Source organism: Gallus gallus, chromosome 2, assembly GCF_016699485.2.
Source record: "Gallus gallus isolate bGalGal1 chromosome 2, bGalGal1.mat.broiler.GRCg7b, whole genome shotgun sequence".
Lineage (NCBI taxonomy): Eukaryota > Metazoa > Chordata > Aves > Galliformes > Phasianidae > Gallus > Gallus gallus.
The window spans coordinates 134,487,666-134,514,865 of NC_052533.1; the positions used below are offsets into that span (position 1 = coordinate 134,487,666).

General features: G+C 40.9%; 2 protein-coding genes across 2 annotated transcripts in view; one reads left to right on the forward strand and one right to left on the reverse strand.

The window, feature by feature from the left end:
• The window catches only part of EIF3H (eukaryotic translation initiation factor 3 subunit H), an 80,970-nt gene extending 68,803 nt beyond the window's left edge, over positions 1–12,167 (reverse strand). Inside the window, exon 1 of the mRNA NM_001030951.2 lies at positions 12,022–12,167. Within this exon, the coding sequence (NP_001026122.1) occupies positions 12,022–12,141 (120 nt within the window). The 5' untranslated portion in view covers positions 12,142–12,167. The remainder of the gene's footprint in view (positions 1–12,021) is intronic.
• An 11,100-nt stretch (positions 12,168–23,267) lies between these two features.
• UTP23 (UTP23, small subunit processome component) lies at positions 23,268–26,816 on the forward strand. The gene is made up of 3 exons (XM_418400.8): positions 23,268–23,476; positions 25,286–25,460; positions 26,333–26,816. Exons 1-3 carry the CDS (start codon positions 23,289–23,291, stop codon positions 26,708–26,710), a joined length of 741 nt encoding a protein of 246 aa, XP_418400.2. The 5' UTR covers positions 23,268–23,288; the 3' UTR covers positions 26,711–26,816.
• The last annotated feature ends 384 nt before the right edge of the window (positions 26,817–27,200 follow it).

Here is a 27,200-nt window from a genome sequence, read left to right on the forward strand (position 1 = left end):
TGAGCAGCAAAATGGCGTTTATTCACTACTAAACACAGCTTATATACATTTTTACCTACATAACCATGCTGTCATGTCCCACTCTGATTGGTTCACACCAGATAACACTGTGCCTTATTTGGCCGTTTACACATTCTTTTCTCATCTTTCTTCTTCTCCTGTTTTCTCTGCATCAAGGTCAGCACGATAGCACTGTCTCTCTATGCCTGGAGAGTCCTGTCCCATACATCCCATGCCCTCGCAAGGCGCCTACTACAACAGGGGTATCCACAACCTCCTTGGGCAACCTGTTCCAGTGTGTCACCACCCTCGGGGTGAAGAGCTACCTCCTAATATCCAACCTAAACCTCCCCAGTCCCAGTTTAAAACTATTCCCCCTTTTCCTATCACTATCCACTCTCGTAAACAGCCGTTCCCCCTCCTGTTTATACGCTCCCTTCAAATATTGGAAGGCCACAATGAGGTCTCCCTGGAGCCTTCTCTTCTCCAAGCTAAATAAGTCCAGTTCCTTCAACCTTTCTTCACAGGAGAGGTGCTCCAGGCCTCTGATCATCTTAGAACAGGGACTCCACATAACAGGAAGAATGTACAAGAAATGGATGGCAAAGGTGGATGCAACATTTAAGCAAAACAAATGCAGGGACTGACAAGCCTTATATGCTCAACGCAACATCCCAACTTTCCTTTTCCAGTAAAGGACCGAAATTTTTTAGTAACAGAGATACAGCCTCTCATCACGTACACACAGCAAAATTCAGGTGCATCTTCAAAAACTAGTGAACAAATAAGCCTCACTTTATTAACCTAAAAATTAAACTAACCCATAAAAATGATTGGAAAGCTTATCTGAAATAAGCATCCACACACAAGCAATTCAGGAATACTCTCACACTTAGTCCTAAATAATCTTGCATATGCATGCTAAAGATATTATCCAAGTTAAATAACTTTTAATTCTTTGGTCTGAATTTCAGATTACTGAATAATCCTACAAAAAAGTAACAAGAATTACTTAATAGATTTACTATACAAGCATGACATTTTCCAACTACATATGAAAGCATTTTACTCTCCGTTGATACCAACTAACATGCAGTTCACAATCTAACTGCTAAGCACTGTTATCAAAGCAGATGACATCTCTGCAATCCTAACACTGCCTGAAGATTTGGAGTAAAAAAAACAATCATGCTTTAAACTGTATCATCAAGAATGCATTTTGAGCACGCACGTAAACAAGGAAAAACAATAAGCAAAGAAATCATACCCAAAAAACATCTGTGACAATGAAAGATTAATAGAAAAGATGACAGCAACAATAAGTCGAAAACACATTGACTTTTTCCAAAGACTAGAAAAAAGACCAGACAACCTCTTCCAAGACCTCTCACAAGGGTGAAAGATTATGCTCTCCTGTGCCATAGGACTTAAAACCTCTGTCTGCTGTTTTTCTGCCAATGGCCTGCTATACTTTGTGCACTTCTCTGCACTATACCATTCTGCATGAGAACTACAAGGTTTGTTGATGTTGTTAACATACAATAAAATGAAAACAAAGGAATGTATTTCATGTTTTCAGTGTGCAATAGGACATTGTTTTATCTCAGCAACAAACCCAGCAACAGTAATCTCTCCAGTCTTAGGTATCTCATTCAAAATCAGCACCTGAAATACGACAAAGGTGATGCCTACCATCTCTTTTGTTCCAGATGTAGCATTTTGATCGCTGAAATGTAGGAAATTACTTGAAAGATATTTGGTGGAAATACTCTCCTTAATATTAAAACAGCAAGGTAAGTACCAAAAGAGCACAACACATTGTTTTCAACTGCGAAGTATACATAAGTACAAGGCAAGAGACAAGTCTGATATACATAACAGGAAAATAAAATAAGGACTTGAACTGTTAATGACAGTAGCACAAAGAGCAACATATTTCTGCATGCACACGGGAAAGAAAAGGCTGCTTTGAAATACTGTTTTCCCCTTCAACTCTTGAAGTCTAACACTGTTCAACACATTTAAACCACCTCCACATTTAGATTAACTCCTTTTGTCAGCACACTGGTTTTGCAGTATGAAGTGATACCAGATGTTTTAGCTTTAAATTCCTCACTAGAGTATACTTACCGTGACATTTAGTAGATGCTGAGTGCACAAGTGCACTCTTACAAATCATTTAAAGTTTGTGCTCTGTTAACATGTATACCTGTTATCCATTCAGACAAAACACTGAAAATTTAATCCTCAGACCACCACTATGTAGTTACTATGTCCTTTTTAGATTAAGAACTCTCAAGGGGAGTAGTGTTTATATTTAAGAATGAAATCAATAGCAAGAACAAGAGTTTAGAACAAAAAATAAATAAATAAATCTCTTCCTTGCTAGAAGAAACCACTCAGATTGTCAAAGGACTGAAGGAACACTAGGTTAGGAAAACAACTAAATCAATAAATAAATAAAACTGCAAACCGATCTTTTGTTTGCTTTGAATAGGAATGTGACAATGCAAAAAGAAGGACAAAGAACACAGATAATATTCTTGGCACACTCCATTCAACCCTTTACCACTTTAATTTATAAAACCGTGACTCTGGTAACAGACAAAGCTAACTGTTGTGGTTTCACACCAGTAGGCAGCCAAGCACCACACAGCCACTCTCATTCCCCCCTCCCCCTGCCTCAGCAGGACGGGGAGAAAATACAATGAAAAACTCATGGGCTGAGAAAGCGACAGGGAGATCACTCACCAATTACTGTCACAGGCCAAACAGACCCACCATAAATGTGATCAGTTTGATTTATTGCCAGTTACTAACAGATTAAAGCAAAACTAAAAGTCAACTAAAACCACCTTTCCTCTCCCATCCATCCCATTCTACCTCTTCTCCCATGATAGTGCTGGGGAACAGGAAACAGGGGCTGCAGTCTGCCACTCTTTCATGGTCACTCTTTGCCTCTCCTTCATGTGGGGATCCTCCCACAGAATGATATCCTCCCGGACCTGATCCTGTGTAAGCTTCCCACAGGCTGCAGCTCCTCATGCACTACTCTGATGTGGGTCTGTACCATGGGGATTGTCCTTCAGAACCACACTGCTTCAGCATGGGTCCCCAGGAACAGCAGCTCCCCCATACCTCCTGCTCACTGCAGCCCACAGAGAGGAATCCACAATGGACCTTCTGCTCTGCACCTGGAGCACCTCCTGCCATCCTTCTGCACTGACCTTGGTGGCTGCAGGGCTGTTTGTTTCTCTCATTTTTATCACTTCTTTCTCTCAGGTGCTGTTGCCCAGCAGTTTTTGCCCCTTTCTTAAACCTGCTCTCCCAGAGGCACACCCAGCATCTCTCATGGCTCAGCTCTGCACACGCATATATGCAGGTCACACAAACAATACAGAATGCTTGCATCTTTTCTACCAATCTGGGAGCCATGAAGACATCCAGACAGTATTCAGTTCATACGCTAACTCTCTATCACAACTTAATTTGATCTAAACTTTTAGGGAAACAGGTGAAGGAAAAGTCAAATAGATGACAATTCAATTCTAAATGCCATTCAGGCTTCTTTGGAGGACACACAAAAGAAAACAGAGCCTGCAGGACACACTATCCTAAAACCCCATTGGATGCAACGTCAAGAAGCTGTACAGAGAACAGCAGGCAGAGCGTACAGCCTTGGCATTTTTGCAGAGTTTACAATAGGGGTAAGGAGAAGTGAAGAAAGCACAAGGAAAACTGGAAAGGCATAATCTTCACAACATAAGAAAACATCAGTGATTTTTAAGCCAATTCAATACAGGCTTTGCTTATTACCAATTTTCAATGAAGCATGCTCAAAACACTACAGAAGTGTATTGCTTTCCTTCTGAGCATGTTGGAAGTTCTCATTAAAAAGTGCTTAAAAAAACATTTACAAAATGAGTCTCAGAAACTGATTTTCTGTAAGTGTTATCTTGTGTTTTCATTTACTGCAATCAGATCAATTGCCATAAAGAGCCCCTCACCCAAGAAGCTAACTAGGCCTTCCCCATCAACAGTCTGGAATACAATCCTATTTGTTGTATGATTTCAGGGCAAAAATGGCCGTCAATAAAGAAACAAGGAACAGGTAAATATCATGATTGTGAGTGAAGTAACTATGGAAAAATAGCTCAACAATTTGAGATCTTGTTTTAAGAAAGGCTAACCAGCTTTTAAGCAGATTAGAAAATAAACAAAAATGCTGTTTATACTACAGATGAGAGTACAAACCATTAGACACGTTACATCATCTCCAAATCAATGATAATGTAGTAAAGCTTAAAGTAATAGCCTTGTAATAAACCTGCCAAATCTCACACAAGAAATATCAACACTACAGCCACACTAGCATGAATACAAATGCAGAGGAAGCTTACAAAAATACATGAAGAAGCTGATTAAAAGTTATGTGTTAGACAATCTATGTTTATATATAATTTTAATAAATAGACATGTCTATCCTAAGCTTGAATTCTATACATATTTTTAAAAGTATGACTAAATACATACTTAGATAACTAAGTAGCTGGAACAAATGTTACCTGGCATTGGAACATCATCTTGAGTAATAACTAAGTTAATACTCAAGCGCCTCTGTCCTTCATGCTGATGTTTGATAGCCTACAGATTCAGGCATGCCTTACCTACTACTATCCAGAAAGGCTTCTTTTGAATCAATAGGCCTAAGTATACAGAATATTCGTACACAGTGTTTTATTAAAGAAAGAAATATGTTCTTCACTGAAGTAAAAAAAACCAACATATTAATGCATTACCCTGTTGTTATGGCTTTAGCTATACAGCCATGCAATAGCAAAATATGAGAAAGCTTTACCATCTAGTCACCATTATTCTCCAAAAGCATTTCTGAATGTGGTTTTGGAATGCATATGATACATTCACAGCAGGTTAGAATTAAATTTAAGAAGTCATGTTGGTATTTAAGGACTTAGTTGGACAAGAAATTTTTCTTCAGCAAAAGGAAACGATCTTCACTGTTCCTCATTTTACCGTTACTCCTAAGACATCCTCATGTAAAGGATATGCAAAGAAAGAAACAGCTTCCCAACAACAACATGCTTCCTGGTGACTACCTGAAAGGTAAATGTGATTAAGAAAAACAAAAACAAAAACCCACCAGCATAGTTGCTCTAGCATTCAGTACACTTCCCTTGCTAAAAGATCCCCACTGCCCAACCCACAGCTGTTTCTTTCCCAAGAGAAAGTTTCCACATACCCATTATCTACATACTAGTGGGCAGGCACAGCACACAGTGCACCACATGGAATATCTACATTTTTGACTTTTTGTTTAATTTCTACATTTCATCAGATGTCATGCTTATCTAGCAAACAATGTTATTCACCCTGCCTGACTTTATGTCTCTGAGTGGGACACAGGTTCATCTCTGCTTTTACAGATTTGCATCTTGCCTGACATTACAACTGAAATTGTGAGACAGGCAGAAGTATGCACAAGATGCTCTTGGTGCAACCATAATAGAACAAGAGTAGAAGTTTCACTAAAAAAGAGCATTCTAAAAGTCTCCAAAGTTAAACAGAAATCCAGAATTTCTTAGAGCTATAACACTTCCTGGAAAACTCAGGAACTGAACAATCTTCACCCTGTTTCCTTTCCTCATAGGGTGCCTAAGAGCTCTGTTTTTATAAGCTTACCCAAGGAGCTCAAGTTTGCAGGATGAGGCTATGAAGCAATGGGAAACAACACACAACTGTCACCCTGCACCTTACAACCAATCACCTGCCTCTTGCAGTAAAGCAGCATTATACTGAGCCTAAATAATAATATACAACTACTCCATTGAAAAGAAAGGTTACAGTGCAAATGCTGAAGAGTTACTACAAACTTGAAGCAAGGTTACATTGTGAGCTTCTAGTGTTTAAAAAGTCTTCTGTTGGATAACAAGCTCGCTTCATTTGCTCTTACCTCACTGCTGCTACTCTCCTACTGTTCTCTTTTCCCCATTTATTCACTTTACTGGGTGAGATAAGTGCAAAGGCACTGCAGAGCAAACAGCCAGCATTCCTAATGCACGTGCAAAAGAGGCCAAATGGCAAAAAAAGAGCAGTCATTCTGAAAGACTGTCACTTTAAGAGATAATGACTAATTGCTAGTAAATGCAGCTTTCCAGAACTGTATAATTCATTCTGTTTTATGGTAGTATGCAAGAACTTTAAGTACCTCTATCATTAACCTGAAAAGCACAAAATTAAAGAATTTCTTTGTTGACTTCTCCTATTTCAAATATTCACAAAAAGACTGGAAAGCAACAGCATTCCAAGGAAAACAGCAATATTCCACAAGTGTAATTACATCTGAAACCCTGAACAACATGCCAGTGTTTCATGGTATGGTCATAACACCAAAAAATTAAAAGCAGAATTACACCATGAAGGTAAATTTTGCAAAAAGTTCTGTAGATTCCAAATGAGTACAAGGCATAATGAATGAAAAAGAGGAAGGATGACGTTTGTTAGTGGTAAGGAAGCAAACATGAAGATATGGAAAAAAAAAATCACTTAGTTTGGAAGAGACCTTCAAGATAAGCAAGTTCAACCATCACCTAACACTACCAAGTCCACCACTGTACCAAGGCTGTAAGTACCACATCCACACAGCTCTTAAACACCTCCACAGATTGCGACTCCACCACTTCCATGGGCAGCCTGTGCCCAACCACCCACCACCCTCTTCATAAAGAAATTCTTCTGGACTCAGTGAAACATGTTTTTAATACAGCTATCGGTATAAATCAGCAACACAGCACCACCAATTACGCTCCCAGAAAATGTAGTTTTTGGAGACATCTGAAAAAAGTTTACATATGTATGCAATTTAAATTTGAATGTCAGACTTGAGAAGTTCTGCATAAATAATATTTACGGTCAACTTTACAAATTCAGAACTTTCTGACTACTGACACTCAGGTCTGCAAGGACAAGAGCTGTGTAAAAGCTTTGGCATATTTACAGACTTCTATTCTGCGTTTCGACCCCGCTAACTGGAATCAGATGGGAACCAAGTCATCTCCCTTACTTTCTGGACAGAAAGAGCAAGACAGAAATACTTCTCACAGACTGACACAGAAAGTCACCTGACTGCACGGATAGGTACTCATAAAAGAAGGCTGCCAGATCTACTCCATTAGCCTGAAAACTTCTTTCCATACAAAAGAATAAGTACAATCAAAATTCTAAAATTCATCAGCTTACAGCTTGAAATTCACTGCACCTCATTGAAGGGAAGGAATATGAGGCCAGTGAACCATATCTGATTAATTCCTGCAGTTGAATTCCAAAAATTCAGAGCTCCGAGCAAATCATTTAAATAAATAAATAGAAGCAAGCTGCTGTACATTTATTTCAAATAGCATGTAATAATTATTACCACTTTGGAGTCAAATCATGAGTCACATCTAAACTTCTTTTAAGGGTAAAACTGAAAAACTAGCAAGTTTATAAACACAGAAATGGTTCACAAGGCTTTGCACAACTGCGTCTGCACTACACTCAAACATCATGAGAATTACTTCAGTGTTCAGACTTTAAAATGGTGCTCTCACCTGGACACCACTATTTACATAAGAAGTTCAGAGGACTTCAGGAAAGGTACTGAGCTACACATTGCAGTACCTCGTTCATCTGTTGCTACTTCTCCAGACAACAAGGAAGAAAAGGAGTCAGACAATCTGTTACACGTGAGCAACACCGAAGAATGCCTTTGTCCTTTCCTTCCATGCTCCCCCTCCCTACCTCTCAACCACACGCACCCCCAGGTCAATATGCTTCCCCTTCTCCTCCTCATGTGACGCTTAGGAAAAGGATGAAAAGCAACATCGCTTTTCAATTTACTGGCAAGTAGAGAAAGAAATAGTAATATATAAGAGGCAAGACATCTCTTCAAGAGATGCCCCTGCTGTTAAATGTAGTTACAATCAACTGTGAATGCAGCTGGTATATCCAGAACTGCAGCCCTTAACAGTCACCAAGCAGGTTGGAGTCCAAAACTCCAAGAGCTAATAACAAACCTAAGTAGCATTTAGGTTTGACTTCTGTTTAAAGTCACATTCTCAAGTTGCAGAATATGATAATGAGGTGACATTAGTTCTGGACTTCTAAAACACTGAGGTAACCACACCAATCAGATAAACAAGTTCCAATGATGCAAGGCAGTGAGCCAGGGGAATCATTCACTTAGTTTCCTATCAAAGGAAATCTTACCATTGTCATATACATTAAGTTTGACCATCCACACCTCCAAAGTGATTTCACTTTGAAAGAAATCAATTCCTATAGACTCCAGGAAAGTAGACAGCTGAGCAGAGAGGAATCTATTGGAAGAACAAGCTTACCCACCTTCCAAAAATGCCTTTAGAATGCAGTCTGCAGCAGCTAGAAAGGACTGCAGCTCTCCAAATGGAGAAACAAACTTAAGAAACTGTTCATTGGAAGAGGCTGGCCTAGGAGGTTGTGGATGCCCCATCCCTGGAGACATTCAAGGCCGGGCTGGATGTGGCTCTGGGCAGCCTGGTCTACTGGTTTGCGAACCTGCACACAGCAGGGGAGTTGAAACTGGATGATCACTGTGGTCCTTCTCAACCCAGGCCATTCTATGATTCTATGATAAGAAGATGAATGCTCTAACTTGGTCCAAACATCTACTATAATCCAAGCAACAAAAACAGTCTTTTTTTTGGTCCCAATTTTACATTATAAACGGTGCTTATTGCAAATGGGACATTTATGATAAAACTGTACAGGTACAGTTTCTAAAACTACAGAAACACTGACGATGCTTCATAAACCCTTTTGTAGCCATCATCATGACAAATTTGAGCAATCAGGTTAGTGATAATCTCTCAAGAAAAAAAAAATGAAACATGAAAAAGCTGCTTGCCTACAGCCATACAAATAGATAACAAGATAAGTGTTCTATGCAAGTAAAATACAAATGGAATAAAATAGTTCAGATACCATTATCTTGAAATACAGCAGCTGTTAGTCAAATATAAGCACCATTTTGGCAAGTGAGATCTTGACTTTACAAGAAAAAAAAAAAAGCTGCTAGAAAATCACAGAATTGTAGGGGTTGGAAGGAACCTCCAGAGACTGTAGAGTCCAACCCTCCTGCAAAGCAGGCTCCCTAGACCAGGTTGCACAGGTAGGGGTTCAGGTGGGTCTTGAATATCTCCAGAGGAGGAGAATCCACAACCTCCCTGGGCAGCCTGTTCCCGTGCTCTGTCACCCTCACTGTTAAGATGTTCCTTTGCATACTGGTGCAGAACTTCCTATGCTCCAGTTTATGGCTGTTTCCCTCTGTCCTGTCCCCACAGACCACTGAAAAGAGGTTGGCCATGTCTCCTTGACTCCCACACTTAAGATATTTATAAACATTAATAAGATCAGCTTTGAGTCTTCTTTTTTGAACAGATCCAGTTTGCTCAGCCTTTCCTCAAAGGGGAGGTGCTCCAGGCCCTTTATCATCCTCACGGTCCTCTGCTGGACTCTCTTCAAGAGATCCCTGTCTTTTTTGTATCAGGGAGCCCAGAACTGGATACAGTACTCCAGGTGAGGCCTGACCTGGAGAGATCTTCAGACTTGTATTCTTCCTCTCCTTTCTGAGAAATTGTAAAGGTTGGAAAACAATGTTCACAATTACCTTCAGAAGTATTTTATACTAAGACACTCAGGTACTTCACCCAAGTTACCATGTGTCTATAACATGATAGAGTTCTTATTGATTCTTCCTAAATCTATTGCTCCATGGAGTATTTTATTTAAGCAATAACAGTTCTAAAAGTTGTGTGCATTTATCCCATCTTAATAGCCAGGGTTCCATTGTTAGCTTTTACTTCTGCCACACCTGTGCTTTTTAAATACTGTTGCACTACCTGAAACAAAACAGCACTTGTTATAAATCCAAATGGCACCACTACATAATAAAAAAAAGGAATACATCAGATTAAAATACTAAAGAAGTTAACTACAAGATGCCCTACTTGTACCTAATTTAAGAGGAAGCCAGAAAAGTAGGACTCTCACACCATGTACTGTTTTCAAGTAGCATACTGACATTTAGAACTTCACTGTTCTTCTGAAATAACAGACTTCCTAGAAGCCTTTTCACATCCTCACACATACAGAAGACTGATAGATCTTCCATTTTGTAATAAGCAAAACCAAAGCAGCTTACACAGTAAGCCTGTATGAAAGAATTACTTACACCACTGCCAAGAGATAAGGCACCAATAGAGAGAAATAGATCACTGACTTCCTTAGTTCGAACTAATTCATCCCCGGTTTTGGCATTGGTAATTATTCTGATCACCATTACTGCAAGACTGATAAAGCCCCATCACTTTGTGAGAACACCAGTGAGACACTGAGACTAGAAATCTTCCAGTAGAATTTGAGTATAACAGTCTGAAGACTGGCAGTGGGAGACATTTTGGTTAGAAAGGAAATAAATTTAATGCTAAAACTTCACCACAGGCATCATGGACGTTTGAGAATCACAGTTTGCAACCTAAGAAAGCTCTGTAAAGTCCACTGAGATGCCTTCTCAGTGGAAGAGAGAAAGTTGTCCATAGTTTTCAGTAAGCCAGCTTTAGCTCTAAACTCCATAAAAGAGATACTACCACGCTGTATCAGAATAATACACAAAGACAAGAGAAAACAAGAAAGTAAAAAAGCATTCAAAGCCACTGGACAGACAAGAAGCAGATCACCAGGGCCACTCACAGCTGATTTGAGTGGACAGAACTTCACAAAGCAGATTACGCATCTGTTCTCTTTGTTTCATTACAGCAGGAAAAAAAAAAAGTAAATCCAATCTAAAAATATCCTACCCTGAACTATTTTTATATTGTTCCCTCAAACTTCTTTAAAAACACACCCACCACTGTCCTGGGCTCTAGCAGGCTCTGGCCTGTTTGCAACAGCAACAGTCTGCTGTCAGTTGCTATACTTTTACAGCTATGTTTTGTAACTGGTCAGTATTGACTATTCTTTGACAAAGCCTCACGCACCAAAGTCACAGGCAGCTGAACAGAGTACCGCAGAAACAGTCACACATAGAAATTCAAGTACTCTCTTTTCAACCACATGACACTTACAGGCAAACAAATCATTCTCTGTATTCTTAAATACTTACTAAGCTGTGTGACTCTGGGATATTGAGTGGGGACTACCCCTTACAGACACCAGGAGGCTTTTCAGTACTTGCCCACAAATCATAATCTTTCTCATTTCTAGTATGTATTTCTCCTTCACACTTCAGCTGCACACTGTTTCAGCGATACCCAGACAAGATGACAAAGAAGCAATAAATAGTGCTTCTACTCCTAAGAAGTAGAAGTAATCACCTTTTCTTCCCACTCTGTGTCATTCTGACTACGATCAAGTGTATGAGACATCAACAGACACAGGAAGTGCCAGCAACAAAACCAAGGGCCAACTTTTGCAAGCACTCTTCCACTCAAAGCCTGAATGGTCACCTGCATGGTCACCACCATTAGGACAGCTTCATTCTGACATTTTATTTCTTTTAATAAAACACAGCAGGTACGGAAAGCTTATCAAAGAAGGTAAGAGACACAGCAGATAAAGAAAACTCCACCACGTTTCCCCCCCACCCCATAGCACCCGTTTGGCGTCACGAAGCACTAGGTACGAAGGGTGGAAACAGAGAACATGGGCACCAGAGCAAGGGAACGGAAGGGAGAAAGGGAAAACCTCAAAGCCATTAACGTGAGCTCTGCCCCGGTTTCTGTAGGGCAACTCACTGCCCACAAGGGATGAGTGCAGGCCGCGGCAACTCGAGGCGGAATCACATCGCTATCGCCGCGGCCCGAAACAGAACAGAGCCCCGGCAGCGCCCCACAGACCGGGCCGTGCCGGCTCCACCAGAGCTCCACGCGGCTCCAGCATTCACCCCGCCCGCCCGCCGCCAGCTGCCCCCCGGACACCGCCACTCACCAATCCATCGATCTGCACTTGTTTGACGGCCGAGTCTCCCGTGGTGGCCGCTTTGCCTTTGCCCTTTGAGGCGCCAAAGCCACCGCCGGCTGCTCCAGAGCCTTCCTTGCGAGACGCCATCTTCCCCTCGCACCGACCGGAAAGAGAAAAACGAAACACCGGAAATGAGCTCTAAAGCTGAGGCGGTGCGGCAGAAAAGGGTTCCGGGCGGAAACTCCAGGGGAAGGAGGAGAGGAAGTGCGCATGCGCGGGTCTGCTGCTGCTGTGTGGGGGGTGTGCGGCTTTGCCGCCATCTCACGCCACTCGGCCAGCCGTTGTTCAGTGTCTGGCAGTAGGGAAGGGGGTTGCGGTCAGCCGTAAACTTATGCCTGGGTACTTCGCATGAAGACTCGAGGGAAGCCTTCCTAGATGTGGGGATTTACATCTAATAACCTCGTTTATTGCCGAGGGGGCAATTTCAGTTGCCAGCAATTGCCTATTTCCTTCTACTGGAAATCTTCTGGGAGAAAATGTATGTGAAAGCCTAGGACATTACTTCAGAAAAAAGAAAAAAACAGGCTCTATGCAGTTAACATGAGTACCCATCTAGAGCAGAAGTAACAGCTCATTGCGCTGAGCTGGGATACAAGATCCTGATGCTAAATAGAAATAAAACCCTGAAGTACCAGAGACTTATCTTGGGCTTGAGAGTTTCAGTGATGTTTTTAAAGTCACTTGCTGCTTTTCATTTGGTGCTTTTTTTTTAAGTACTCCAAACCCTGCCCCCGTATTCTGAAAAATGAAATTGGCTGTGAAAGGTGGATGGACCAGACATCAGAAACTCTCCAGATCCTGCGCCAAATGTGTGATCTCATAGGAATTCACCATGAAGTTTTTCAGTCATGTGGTTGATGCTAATTTCTGAGTGGGGCAAGGAAACTTACTTTGCAGCGCCAGTGCCGAGGTGTATCTGCATTTTCCAGCAGACACATGCCCAGCGTTCGTTCCAATAAAATGACCTTAGCATCACAGAGAATGATCCTTACCAGCTGCCTGCTTGAGGGCTGGAACAGATTCAAGCAAAGAATCTTCTTAGAATCATAGAATCTCGAGGTTGGAAAAGACCTGCAAGATCATCTAGTCCAACCACCCTCCCATTACCCATGCTACCACAAGTCACTAAACCATATCTCTTAGCTCCTCATCCAGAAGCCTCTTGAACACTGCCAGGGATGGTGACTCTACCACGTCCCTGGGCAGGCCATTCCAGTGCCTGACCACTCTGAGAGAAAAAGTTTTTCCTTATGTATAAGATCTTGAACAACATAACACCCACCAGGGAAACCGTATCCTAAATGCCATTGATATCACTGACTGGATCTGCATGGGCTGAGATGAGAAATCTAGGTGCCCAACTTAGCCTTGAACTCCTCACAGCAGATGTCTAAAGTTGGGTGAGATGAGGCCCACTTTAGATTCCCCACTGAGGAAAAGCTGTTAAATGAAGATTGAGAGTGCCATTTAGAATTTGCAGCATCAGTGAGGTAAAATGTGCTCCAAAGAAACTGAGGAGTGCATGTGCAGCGGGATTAAGGGCACCGTTCCGAAAAATTAGTCAGAGGCTGATGCAACAGCAACCCCAAGTTACACCGTAGTGTCCTGTGGCCAGTGAGCTCAACCATCATGTAGGTGTTGCAGATTTGAGTCCTACCTTTCACAGTCTCCTGTGACTGCTGACTCCCACTGGTATTGTCTTTTGAAGTTTTTCTAGAGAACAAAGTTGCTCAATTCAATATAAATGCTTCACAGAACTGTTACATACATTTGCATATCCAGATTTAATGTACGCATACGACCAAATAGATTTTGATTAAAGAAAATTAAGATTAGGGAGCAGTGTTATGGTAATGTCGTGGTTTTCAGTGCCAGCCTACAGACTCCTGGAAATCCACGGGCTACTTCAAAGTTATTGGCAAAGCATGTTTAAAAATAAATAACACGCCTTCTGTCAGTAAATGCACTGTGCTTTACCACTGGCAAATTTGTAGGGACCTGAAAACTGTGAAGGAATGAAAACTACTTGAATAACACAAATGTGATTCATTATTCCTACCTATACTGAACAAAAACTCCATTTAATTAAAAAAAAAAAAAAAAAAGTAGCTGCTGCAGAGATCATCAATACATTCAAAGAGGATGCTGTGGGCACCCAAAATAGCCCTATTCTAGGGACTGGCATAGAGCTCACATTTAGTGCACTGCCAGAACAACTCAGTCAAGTTGGTTAATTATGATTAACATGAAAAATGAAAGAAAAATATCAACTTCCTTCTATTTAGAACTCTTCAGATCGTGAGAGGCTAAAGGCCACAGGAAAATTCACCACTGAAAATACTGAATTATTGAAAAAGAGGACATAAAAAGGAAGTCAAGCTGAAAAAAGAATTAGTAACATTGCCCAAGCTACTCAGGAAAACCACAGAACAGAAGACTTCCATCACAAAATAGTTTAGAAAGCTCAAGTAGTGCACAAACTCCATTAGTCATTTTTAAATTATACTCTAAATCAAAGGGCAGATGGAACCAAACAAAGCCCTTTTATTCTCCAGCCCCACTTAAGTAAAAACCTTGATATAATTCAGATGTGTCATTTGCCTCCACAGCTTTGCTTCACCATATCAGTGCTATGAGCAGAACAAGTGCTGCTAAATGTAAATTATCTGATTAAGGCTTCAAAGATGTAATCCCTTCCAAATTGTCAGACTGACTTTACCTTAAGGGCTAAACCAACTTGAATTACTTTTGTACATGCTGCAGGCTAAGACCATTCACATGAATGGTTCCAGAGATCAGCCAACCTGCAATGACTTGTTACCACTTGGTTAATGAGTTGTGTCTGAATTCTGTGTTTTTTCTCCCTACCCTCTGAGCAATTCCAAATATTTCTAAGTATAATGAGTACCTTCATTTCATTATCACAAAGTGTACAGGAATACAAAAGAATCACTTAGAATACACATATAGCAGTCTGTACTTGCGTTGAGACTCAACGGCACCCCAAATACAAAGTTGCATTAATAGCTATAATCACCTAAAACAACATTAGTTATCTGCAAACAGAAACCGTTTGCATTAAAATAATGGTGGCAACAGATTATCCTAACACCCAGTTAAAATTATCTTTTAATACCTTGCACCCTTACAGAAGTCCGAAGTTCAGAAGGGCTGTTTTCTGGAAGAGATGAGGTATTCAGGCTTAAATTTCCAAACACCACAGCATACAGGCACCTGACATATAGGGGTATATTGCTGCCCTTTTTCAGCGTGCCATTACATGCAACACACCCACTCTGCCTTAGGAGGTGAGTCTATCACATAGAAGCGATGTAAGCATCTAACATTTCCTTTGTAAGATAAGGCTTGCACTTGGGAGCACTGCAGTGAACACAAGACTGTACTTAGTCCCTACATTCAAGTGCAAAGCTTGTTCCACAATTTCTGCATGTGCTAAATGGTATGGTATCTTTCCTCCTTTTGAAATTCCTTTCTTATTCTCTTATCTCAACACTAGCCTCTCAGTCACACACCACTCTCATATCCCATAAGGGAGAGTGACAGTCCAAGAAAGCCCCTCATGCCTGCACTGACCCTGGCCAAGCATCCACCCATCTTCTCATTCACCACCCTCTTCTGTGGCATGGGGAGAAACCAAAGAGGCAGGGAACCTGTATGTTCAGAAGCACCGAGTGTTAGTTTCTGTGCTGGCTGCCATATGGAATATTTCCACAGGTCAAGCACACCTCCTTCTTGCTCATGCAAGCTTTTTATACATACTGCCCTACAATACTCCACCTTGTTAATACAGAAGAAACACCTACTACCTACATATTCATCAAGTGAAGCAAGTAGAATACTCCGTCCCCTTTTGTCTTCTTTCCCCAGCCATCTGTGCCTGTGCAGGGTTGTACAGCGGTATTATGTGACCCTCAGTGGTCATTTGAGGTGTGTTCCCCTTACTCATTTTGCCTTTATTTGATCATGAGTCAACTAAGGACACTGTTGTTCCCCTTTTGCACTGATGGTTTCTCAGCTCCAAGACCAAAGAGGATATATATATCCTGGTATATCCTGGGCCAGACAAATTTCTGCTGACATGCTACATTCTTCAGGGAACACTGGCAATGATCCAAGCATCAGCTATTGAAATAAACTTGAAACAGACAATGATTAACCCAGGAATACATGTGTTCATTCATATAGTTGGTATCATCTTCAGACATAAATCACTTCACCAGATGCAAGTCACTGAGGTCAGTCCTCTGGATACATATGCATGCGCATCAATAAGTTTCTGTGTCACCGATAAATAATCATCTTCTGATGAGTCAAATATTCAGACAGTGCTTACTGTGAACATTTAACATCAGGGTATATGATTGCATGGGCATTTTGTGTCTAAGAACTTTTAAGTACTAGGATTTGTCATGAGGCTAATTGGGATTTTAGAAGGTGTTATTGGTGCCGATGTTGGAATGCATTGTGTAATGTTTTGTAATTTTCTTCTTGAGAATCAAAACGAAGAAATGGTTTTATTGGATTTTTTTATTGGAATAGGGAGTAGAAAGTAATAAGGTTCAGCACTGATAGAACAATGGTAAAGGTGGGGGCGGCAACTGCATGGAAACCCCTGGAGACAAACATCAAATGCAATAAAGAAACTACGGGGCTAGAATGTGAGCTTTGAAAATTCAATTTCTTTTCATGAAGCATGTAGGTTTCAGAGGTCAGACTTGCTTTTAGCCATGCTCTTAAACAGGTAACGTTTCAGCACTTGCTTGAATAAATGTAAAAGCACTACATTAAAATATGGAGCAGCTATCATGGGCATAATAAGGCAAGTGTGCACATGAGGGAAATATTTAAAAACTATGAGCACTTCTCTTTGGACTTTTCTTCTTTCCATTGTTCAACTTTTTCTCTGCATTTTTTTTTTCAATATCTATTTTCCCATCATTGTAAAGCAAAGAAAATAGTTATTTGCAATCTTTTATTGGAAGTTTCTAAGCACAACCAAACTCTTACTGTAGTATCATGTTAGAAAATTGGGCAAGTATGGGGAATATATATCATTTTTTTCCGTGGTTTAAAGATTCTACTTTTCTCTTCCCAATTAACTGATTTCTAATTACATCAACTAAAGGCTGAGAATTTATTTTTAGTATGTCATGCAACAGAATTCTCTCATGAAAATCAGAATTTGGGCCATAAAATTCATTTCTTATCTGAGAGAAGAAATGAAAGAAATTAACCACATGATTTCACTTTTGATGTCAATTTGTTTAGCCCCATTTTTGTAATCAACTGGTGCACCTTCTGATTCTTAATATTGTATGTGCTGTCACACACAGAACAGCCTCCTCCATGGAGAACAAGACATGAAGAAACAAATGGAAACCAATGGATTTACTTTCTATTAGAAAGGAAACTAAGAGCGGGAGAGGGATGCTCTTCTCAAAATGAGAGAATGGACAGCTTCATGTGTGCAAGAGACAAGCTTTAAAGCAGCACTTCTTTCTTTTCCTCTACCTACCTATCATATCAGGTATCACAGAATTAGTGTTGAATTCCAGTTCCGTGTACTAGAGACTTCCTATTTTTCTGGCACTTTGCTATCACACTTTAGCTCAGGTTCATCTATAAGCTCTTCAAGTACAGGGGAACCACTGTTGCAGTGTCACGCATGGAGCAGAATGGTAAGTAACGAGTGCACATCCTGATGAACAGTGCGGGGAGGAAAGGCTGCTCTCAAAGGATGCCCTTGTGTGTACTTACAGCAGCATGAAAATGTTTATTTAGCACGTACATCTCAGTGAGCTTCATCAGCCAAAAACGCTGCATAACCGAACTGATGTGTATCACTATATCTATTCAGAAAGATGAAAGAATTTGTTAACTGAGGTATGATTAGCACTCCTAGAAATCTAGCTCAAGGTCAAAAAAAAAAAAAAGTAAAAAGGCTGGTATAATATTTGAGAAGTTGTGAAGAATCTCACTAATTATTTCCTGCACTATTATTTCTTACAGCACTAGGAAGAAAACTAAAGTTTCCTGTGACATCTTTTCTCTCCATGGCATTTTCCATATATTTGCTACTATTAACAGTCACTTAAAAGCCTATATAGATGTCCATTCTCTTCGTTTTCTTACCCATGAAAGCCACCAGAACGTAGTGACAGCAAATATCCTAACAGCCCGGAAGGCCAACTGTGTTCTGAGCTGCATTAAAAATGGGGTGGCCAGCAGGGACAGGGAGGTGATTGTCCCCCTCTGCTCAGCTCTTGTGAGGCCCCATCTGGAGTACTGCGTCCAGGCCTGCGGCCCCTCAGTACAGGAAGGACGTGGAGCTCTTGGAGCGGGTCCAGAGGAGGGCCGCTAAGATGATCAGAGGGCTGGAGCACCTCTCCTATGAGGAAAGGTTGAGGGAACTGGGATTGTTTAGCTTGGAGAAGAGAAGGCTCCAGGGAGACATCATTGTGGCCTTCCAGTACTTGAAGGGAGCATATAAACAGGAAGGGAAATGGCTGTTTATGAGGGTGGACAGTGATAGGACAAGGGGGAATGGTTTTAAACTGGGACAGGGGAGGTTTAGGTTGGATATTAGGAGGAAGTTTTTCACCCAGAGGGTGGTGAAGCGCTGGAACAGGTTGCCCAAGGAGGTTGTGGATGCCCCATCCCTGGAGGCTTTCAAGGCCGGGCTGGATGTGGCTCTGGGCAGCCTGGTCTGCTGGTTGGCGACCCTGCACATAGTAGGAGGGTTGAAACTCAATGATTATTGTGATCCTTTTCAACCCAGGCCATTGTATGATTCTATGATTCTAACCTCTACCTTAAATGTGCACTATTTATGATACACAGTTTACATGACAGTTCATGCAGAATGTCCTGTGATGGGTAGTTAGGATATTTAAGCCAGAAATAATTTCCAGTTAAGGAGTACAGTAACAGTAGAACCAGAAAGGTTCTGAAAGCTTTATCACATATACAATTCTCATCTGATGAGTTCATACCAATCTGTAAAGAAAAGCCAGTATTGCCACTGCCATGTTTATTAGAAATCCAGATGCTGTGTTCCCAGGAGATAATAGAAAAATAGGTACTGTAAAAGATGAATGTATGTGATGAAGGTTAAAATTCAAAACCTCAAGACTAGCCCCAAGGTGATGAAAGGAGCAGCCAGCAATGAATAATAAACATTCTGACAAATACAATTTAGCATATTAAATGCTGCTGAAACTTCTGGGGCCTTCATATACATCAGAAAAATTCTAAAATACACTTAGGAAAGTATTTTCAGATATATTCCAACAATGCTTTAGTGTTGTATGCTTCTTTATCGTAATTTTTCTTTTTTCTAAATCAGCTCATTTTTTTGTATTTAAGTACGTCTGGTGCTAGGACTTACTGCAGATAACCACAGAGCACAGCACAACATTTGCCCAGAGGCAACACATTCAGATTAAAAAGGTCTGATGCAGGACAAGTCTGGGAGAATTGGGAGTTGAGATCTTTTCCTTGCCAAGCTAAAAGCATTTGCCAAGTGCCAGCTATTAAGGCAAATCATTGTTATTAGGCCCACATCAAAGCTCTTTTGATAAAGAACAGCTCCAGAACAGCTAAAGAACAGCTATAGCTTCAAGTAATCCACATGTCACAGCAATTTCATGTTACTTCATTCTACTCTTGCCTTACCTCATATCTCAAAACAAGAGTTGAACTCTTTTATGCCAAGAGACGGCCTTCTCTGAAAAGGGCTAATGCTCTCCTGGTGCAAGTAATTTTGGGTGATATACAGATCTCCTTCAGCGTGATGACTTATTTTCATAAATGCCGTATATTTGTATGTAGTTATTTCCATAAATACTTACCCGCAGCATATAAACATTATTGCAAAAGTAATAGGAACTGTTGGTTAGGGTTTTTTTTAGATTAGAACTGAACTGTAGGGCAATATTCTTTCTGAGACCTCTGCTTCAGATAAAGGAGTTCCACACTACAAATTCTGTTTCATGTCTATCAAAAACAGTTCCTGTCAGTTAACGATGGTCGTGCTTCAGCACCTTCCATTCTCTTCTTCATCTTCATTTCCACAATGGTGCTTCTTCTGGAAGGCAGTCTACTGTTACTGCAAGTGGTTTGTTAGATCTTCAATAAAATGCTCACTCTAAAATAAAATAAAATAAAGTAAAATAAAATAAAATAAAATGAACACTTCAATCTTAAAGTGGTGCAGGCGGATAATTGAGGAAATTACTTTAAAACTACAAATATAACAGCAAGTCATTTGAAAAGGAATCTTCCTCTATGCTTTATGGCAAGTTTTGCTGTGCTATAGACAAGTCTTGGTAAGGTATGTGAAATACAAGAATATTTGATTCATTAAGTAATGTAGTTAGGGACAATTCAGTAGAAAAGAAATAACAAATAACAAGGGAAGTGGTGTGTTCAACACATACACACATAGACATTACCAGTTGAGCAAGTGGTAACAAACACAAGAGTGAAGAACAGAACTCTTCAGCTACAAACTGACGGCCCTTTAAAGGGACTGCTCAGAGCTACATTGCAGAGCACCAGCCTAAATTTTGACATTGATATGGATCGGGGTGGATATAGGAGTAAGCAGGTGCTGCACATGAAAGCTATGTGCCTCAGCTAGAGTTCACAAGGCCAGAAGATACAGCCAGCAACCAGAGAGACATGGACATATGAGTGTGTTAGAGAGCAATGGGTGTGTTTGCTTTCCCAGGTTAATTTAATCTTGTGCATGGGTAATCCACCAGCAAGGTTGAAGTTGAACTAGGCAATGAGAAAGCAGAGACCTCGGACCTGCAAAGGTTAGGGAACCTGAGGGCACATGATTATCAGATGGACTGGAAGGCCATGCCATTTTTTGAGGGATCCCTGAATGTGAGTGTGAACTGTGAATGTCAGTAGTGATCAGCTGGAAAGGGGATACAGAACTTTCCTGTACTTAAATTACATATGATTCCTGGTAGTGCTATATGCATGTCTGCCTGCTTCTGCTATGAAGCATTGGCACAGGCTGCCCATGAAGGTGGTGGAGTCACCACCCTTGGAGGTGTTCAGGAAATGTGAAGATGTGGCACAGAGGGACATGGTGGGGATGGGTTGATGGCCAGACTAGATGATCCTAGAGTCTTTTCCTGCCTTAAGGATTCTGTGATTCAGTGACACCATTCATGCTGTTCTGTGCAAAATGAAGAAGTCAGTTTCACAGTTTCGCCTGTTTGTCTTCTGAACACATTTCACCATACCAATGGCATTACAACTTGTCTGTGAACATGTTATTTACCAGTTGAGTAAGGGGGGAAATACCTCATTACAGTGGTATTTAACACCCAACTTTGGATTATATCTTACTTTGCATTTAGTTCAAAGTGATGACTAGTTCAAACTCATTTACTTGCTTTTCTTTTTATCTCCATTCTGTAATAGCAGCTGTTATCATTGCAGATTCGGTATTCTAGCCGATACCTCTGGTGTGCAATGTACTGGCAAAGTGCTCTTAATAAGGAATAACTGCCTGTCTTTGGCAGTTAACTTGGTTTAAAAAAAAAAAAAAAAAAAAAAGGCTTCAAAAATAAATAAACCCTAATCAAATAAGGTTTTGTTCTGGAGTCTTGCTGAGTGTATCTGATTTTTCAAATTATGAGACCATGTAATTAGAGGAACTGGAATACCAAGCCAGTATGAGGATAGGTCAGCAACATGAATCAAACTTAATAAAGAACAACAAATTCAGCATAATTTAGCTCGTAGCATAAGGCATGTGCCCATGTATGCCCAAGGTACTCATGAACACATGCAACTGCTCCCTGAATGCTGCTAGAAAGGACATAATGACAGCAGAATACTGCCAGCAGCACAGCCATAATGCATATCTTACTCTCAATCACCTGCTCTTCACACTTTTCATCCTGTAAACACTTCTTCCATTTAAGCTTTTGAATTCAAGAATAATAATTAGTTGCATTACTTTTCAGTTTCTTTTAACACTAAGTAACCCTTCTTTCTGGAGGCAGATGCTCCCCATGCCCATAGCTAACAAGAAAGCCCACCAGATTGCAGGTGGGTACTGAATGGGTAATGACCTCAAGTCGTGCCAGGAGAGGTTCAGGTTGGATATTAGAATCAAATTATTCACAGAAATAGTGGCACGGGCTGCCCAAGGAGGTGGTGGAGTCACCGTCCATGGAGGTGTTTAAGAACTGTGTAGATATGGCACTGAGGGACATGGTTTAGTGGGCATGGTGGGGATAGGTAGACAGTTGGACTAGATGATAGTAGGGGTCTGTTCCAATCTTAATGATTTTATGATTCTATTAATAACCTCACAGCAGACTGGTTACACAAAGCTAACACAATGTTTTCTTTGCAATTCAGTTGTCCCTGGCATTAAAATATCTCCTGGCATATCTGCACAGAGCCAGATGTCTCTATTTATCACTAAGTTCTTTACTATGAGAGTGGTGAGGTGCTGGAACAGAGAGGTTGTGGATGCCCCGAACCTGGAGGTGTTCAAGGCCAGGCTGGATGGGGCCCTGGGCAGCCTGGTCTGGTATTAAATGTGGAGATTGGTGGCCCTGCCTGTGGTGAGGGGGTTGGAGATTCATGATCCTTGAGGTCCCTTCCAACCCGGGCCATTCTGTGATTCTGTGATCCATTCTGTGTGATCATTTTGATGGTGCTGAGACACTCCATCCCTTCTGCTTGCCCAAAATACGGGAATGAAGTTCAGTTTTCTCACTGCCACATATTGTCTGCTCAGGACCAGTCTGTGCAATCTGTCTGAACTACTGCTGTTTCTGCACACTACAATGGAATTAAGTTCTCTATTTGCCATGAAGAAAATAAAAAATCATTTCAAGCATGGATATCCCTACTGCAGACAAACACTGTCAGTGAGCACTGAATAATTCTGCATGAAAAAAGTACAGCAACGCATGGTTGTGCCACACTAATGCTGAAGTCCTTGTGACAGCAAAAGAAAGAGGAAAGGAGAAACGAAAAAGAAAAAAAAAAGGAAAAAGAAAAAAATAAGAAAAAAGAAACAATTATTAAAAAATCCAAGGAGGAATTAAAAAAAAAAAAAAAAGGAAAAAAAAGGAAAAAAAGAGAAGAAAAAGGAGCGCTCCTCACAGCCCCGGCACCTCAGGGCGGGAGCCCGGCACGCCCCGCCCCTCCGCACGGCTTCCGGCGGCGCCGCCATGAAGATCACGCGGCAGAAGCACGCCAAGAAGAACATGGGCTTCTACAAGCACAACTTCCAGTTCCGCGAGCCCTTCCAGGTGCTGGTGGACGGCACGTTCTGCCACGCCGCGCTCCGCAACAAGATCCAGATCCGCGAACAGCTGCCCGGGTACCTGGGCGGCGCCACGCAGCTCTGCACCACCCGGTACTGCGCGTGCGTGGGGCGTCTGGCGCCTGCTCGGCCCCTCCTCACGCGGTGGCGCCGTTCGGGTGGAGGGGAGGTGGCTGTGGCAGTGGGATGGGATGGGATGGGATGGGATGGGATGGGATGTGATGTTCGTGCATCGGGCTGCGGTGAGCTTCCATCAGGAAGCGAGATCTCTTCGTAGCTTGCTGCTTTTCCGGAGATGGCTATGTGTATTGTGCTTTTCCATCAAGTGATGGAGGCCTGAAGCTGCCCATCGTGGAGGCAAGTACTGGAAGTATCAGGAAGATTTATACAGTTGGATAAAAATCGAACACTATTCCACTACAGAACTGACCCATGCTTCTAAACAGAAGAAGCTGTTAAGTCATGCCCTTAGCTTTAGAACCTTTGAGAGCTACTGTATTCCAGTCATGTTTAAATGTCACTTTTCGCCCCTTCTGTAATCAATATCAGTGAATCCAGTGAATCTTTTTTTTTTTTTTTTTTTTACCTATTTGGACTTAGAGCGGCTGAACAGACACATTTTTCTGCTGTCAGCACACTGAGTTGGTGAGGAATCACATTTGTGGCATGGCCAGGGCTTTCCCAAGGAAATAACCTTGCTCTTTGATCAGAAGAAAAAGAATAAAATAAAAAGAACAGGTTCAAGTCTCTATAAAGACTCTCCCCAAGGGCTAAACTTTATTATCTACAAAGAAGAATAGTTTTGTTTAACACCTTAGAGTTACCTCTCAGATGATTATACAGTAAGTAAAAGATCGAGAGTATTTTGTTACGCCCAATTGCAATGAATTGCTGCAGTACTGTATCCTTGAAGCTGTGTTTCAAGAATCATAGAATCACAGAATTGCTCAGGTTGGAAAAGACCTTAAAGATCATCAAGTCCAACCACAGCCTTACCATGCTACCCTAACTCTAACAACCCTCCACTGAATCATGTCCCTGAGCACCACGTCCAAATGGCTTTTAAACACATTCAGGGATGGTGGCTCAACCACCTCCCTGGGGAGCCTATTCCAGTGCTTAACAACCCTTTCTGTAAAGAAGTTTTTCCTGACATCCAACCTAAACCTCCCCTGGTGCAATATGAGGCCATTTATAGAATCCTGGGATTGCTCAGGTTGGAAAAGACCTTAAAGGTCAGGCCACACATTCCTGCTGCTTTCCACTTGTGGTAGGTGTTTCATCACCTGCTCTCTTCTGAGTTTCACCTAATTATGATCCAGGATAGCTTCACTATGCACTGCTACACCATCCTGTGCCCGTGTCAGCTGTGTTAAGAGGAGGACTTCAGCTTTGTGTTCTCTTATCTAATTGGAAAGTTGTAGAGTCTTGAAATCCCAGATTTTTAATCCTTTGGAGAACCTCCTTTTGCTTGATTCTTTTGGCTTCTAACATAAGCCTAAAGCAAGGTGATGGATACTAATGCAGAGTTTAACTTGCATGTAGTGTTTAATCAATTTATGCTAATTCAAGTAATTTTATTTGTTAAGTAGTAGTTCATGTGCATAGAAGTAAGAACTTAGCATTGCCATTGACACAAAATGTTTTAAAATCCATTTAATGTAACTTACTGTTGTTACTGGTTAATCTTGTTTGGAACCAAGGAAGTGTTGCTGAAGTGTTCGGGTTGGTTACTCCTTTCAGATCACTGGGTGCCATTTACAGCTCACAGAGCCTGAACAAGTGGCATTGTTCATTCCTCATTAACTCATGCGTGATAATTCATAATGTCAACCATTTGCTATTGTAAAAAAAATGAGGTTATTTCATTGTTCAGAGATCGCTGTTACTTTTGGGTTTTAGATGCATTCTGAAGGAACTGGAATCACTGGGGAAAGCACTGTATGGGGCAAAATTGATTGCCCAAAGTTTTCAAGTTCGAAGCTGTTCTCACCACAAGGATCCTGTGGGTGGCTCGGCCTGTTTACTTTCCATGGTTGAGGAAGGCAACCCTCATCACTTCTTTGTGGCTACTCAGGTAAAAATGCTCATGGGAGATGCAACTCCATTTCAATTGGTGTGATCCTCTGCTACATAAGGGCAGTGGAATTTTGGGTATGAGATTTGTGTATAGTTTGTGGAAATTTGTCTTGTAAAGCCTTCATCACTCTAAAATCTAATTGCTAATTATAAAACAGGAATCTTACGCATCATTGGAACAACTTGTTTGTTTTACCAAAGAGGCACGTTGCTTAATATAGCAGAAAGTGGAGAAGATATACCAACTACCTAGTAACGTGTAAGACAAAAAGTAAGGAATTAATGTTTGCACATTGCTTCTGTGTGCGTCTCCTGCTCCATACTGCTGTGCATAGTAGTCTGATAAGTGAATTTAGAGTTTTAAAACACTATGGAAGTGCAGTTTTAATTGTTGGGCTTTTGGTTTGGTTTGGTTTGGTGTTTTTATAAGTAAAGAATGTAGAACTTGTGTACAAATAAGATAGGCAAGGCTCTTTTTTTCCTGAGGTCTACTCTTGGAACAGTAGGTGTAACATATACAATATATTCAGTGGCCTACAATAGAATTGTTATACCTATGCATGATACAAGGATTTTTAAATATCTTGTTATAGAATGAAATATGTCACTTCTCAAAAAAATCCATGTAGACTTGCACAAGCATGAAAAAAAGAAAACAATATATTTTCTAACAAAGTACAGCTGATCTGAGGGAGAAAAATTTAAATTTAAATAGCTCTGAAAGACTCTGCCAGGTATATCTACTAGATTAAGTTTCTTATCTTTTTCGTAATGTAATTTATCTTTACAGTTTTGTATTAAAAGTAGGTGCATTTGAAATGCAAATGCTGTTTAATCCCAAAATATTGACTGAAGTATTTAATTTTACAGGACCAGGATTTAGCAAACAAAGTGAAAAAGAAGGCTGGCATTCCTCTCCTCTTTATTATTCAGAACACTATGGTGCTAGACAAACCTTCTCCTAAGTCTTTGGCATTTGTTCAAACGTTGCAGACGAGTCAGCTTGTTCCAGAGCACCAGAAACAAAGCATCGTACAACTTAAAGAAAAAGAAGGACTAGCAAAGCAAGAAGGTGAAAAGAGAAGAAAACGTAAAAGGGCAGGTGGCCCCAATCCTCTCAGCTGTCTGAAGAAGAAGAAGAAAACACAGGAGAGCCAGAAACCTGCTGAAAAGAAGAAAAGAAGAAGAAAGCGAATTAGGGTTAAAACAGAAGCCATGCAGTCAGTGCAGAAGAATGAGAAAGAATAAACCCATCTTTGTGAGCAATGCAGGACATTGTTTGATCTCTGCAAAGAACAAGATCAACTTGCAGTAGCTGAAATTAAGTTGTTTATATTAAAATTTATTTTTATGAGGTGCTACTGCTTATTATTGCATTTTCAACATTCGCAGGTTGTTGTCTTAATTTATTCCGTTGTTTAGGAATTGGGTATGCAACAAAACATGTAGGAGCCCTCAAGTTCCATTATTCTCCCCAGCATCTTGATTCCTGCCAGAGTGTTCACGTGATCATTAACAATTTTTAGACATATTTCTTGGGCTTCATGTGGGTTTTTGGTGTGCTATTTACTTGTAGTGTTTGTTTGCAGAGCTGCTTTTTTACAAAAGTTAACTGTTACAGAATGACTGGGTGACCTCAGCTAGTCGCTGCCAGCCTGTATCACTCTCTGAGCTCCTTAGGAACTGATAGGTCTGTTCACGATCTTTACTATGGAGATCTTGTAGGGCATGTGATCTC

Bases quoted from the DNA above. Each gene is read 5' to 3' on its own strand.
- UTP23 (XM_418400.8), top strand. From the start codon at position 23,289: ATGAAGATCACGCGGCAGAAGCACGCCAAGAAGAACATGGGCTTCTAC. The intron at 23,477-25,285 runs GTACTGCGCGTG...TTTGGGTTTTAG, and splicing joins ACGCAGCTCTGCACCACCCG to ATGCATTCTGAAGGAACTGG. The intron at 25,461-26,332 runs GTAAAAATGCTC...TTAATTTTACAG, and splicing joins ACTTCTTTGTGGCTACTCAG to GACCAGGATTTAGCAAACAA.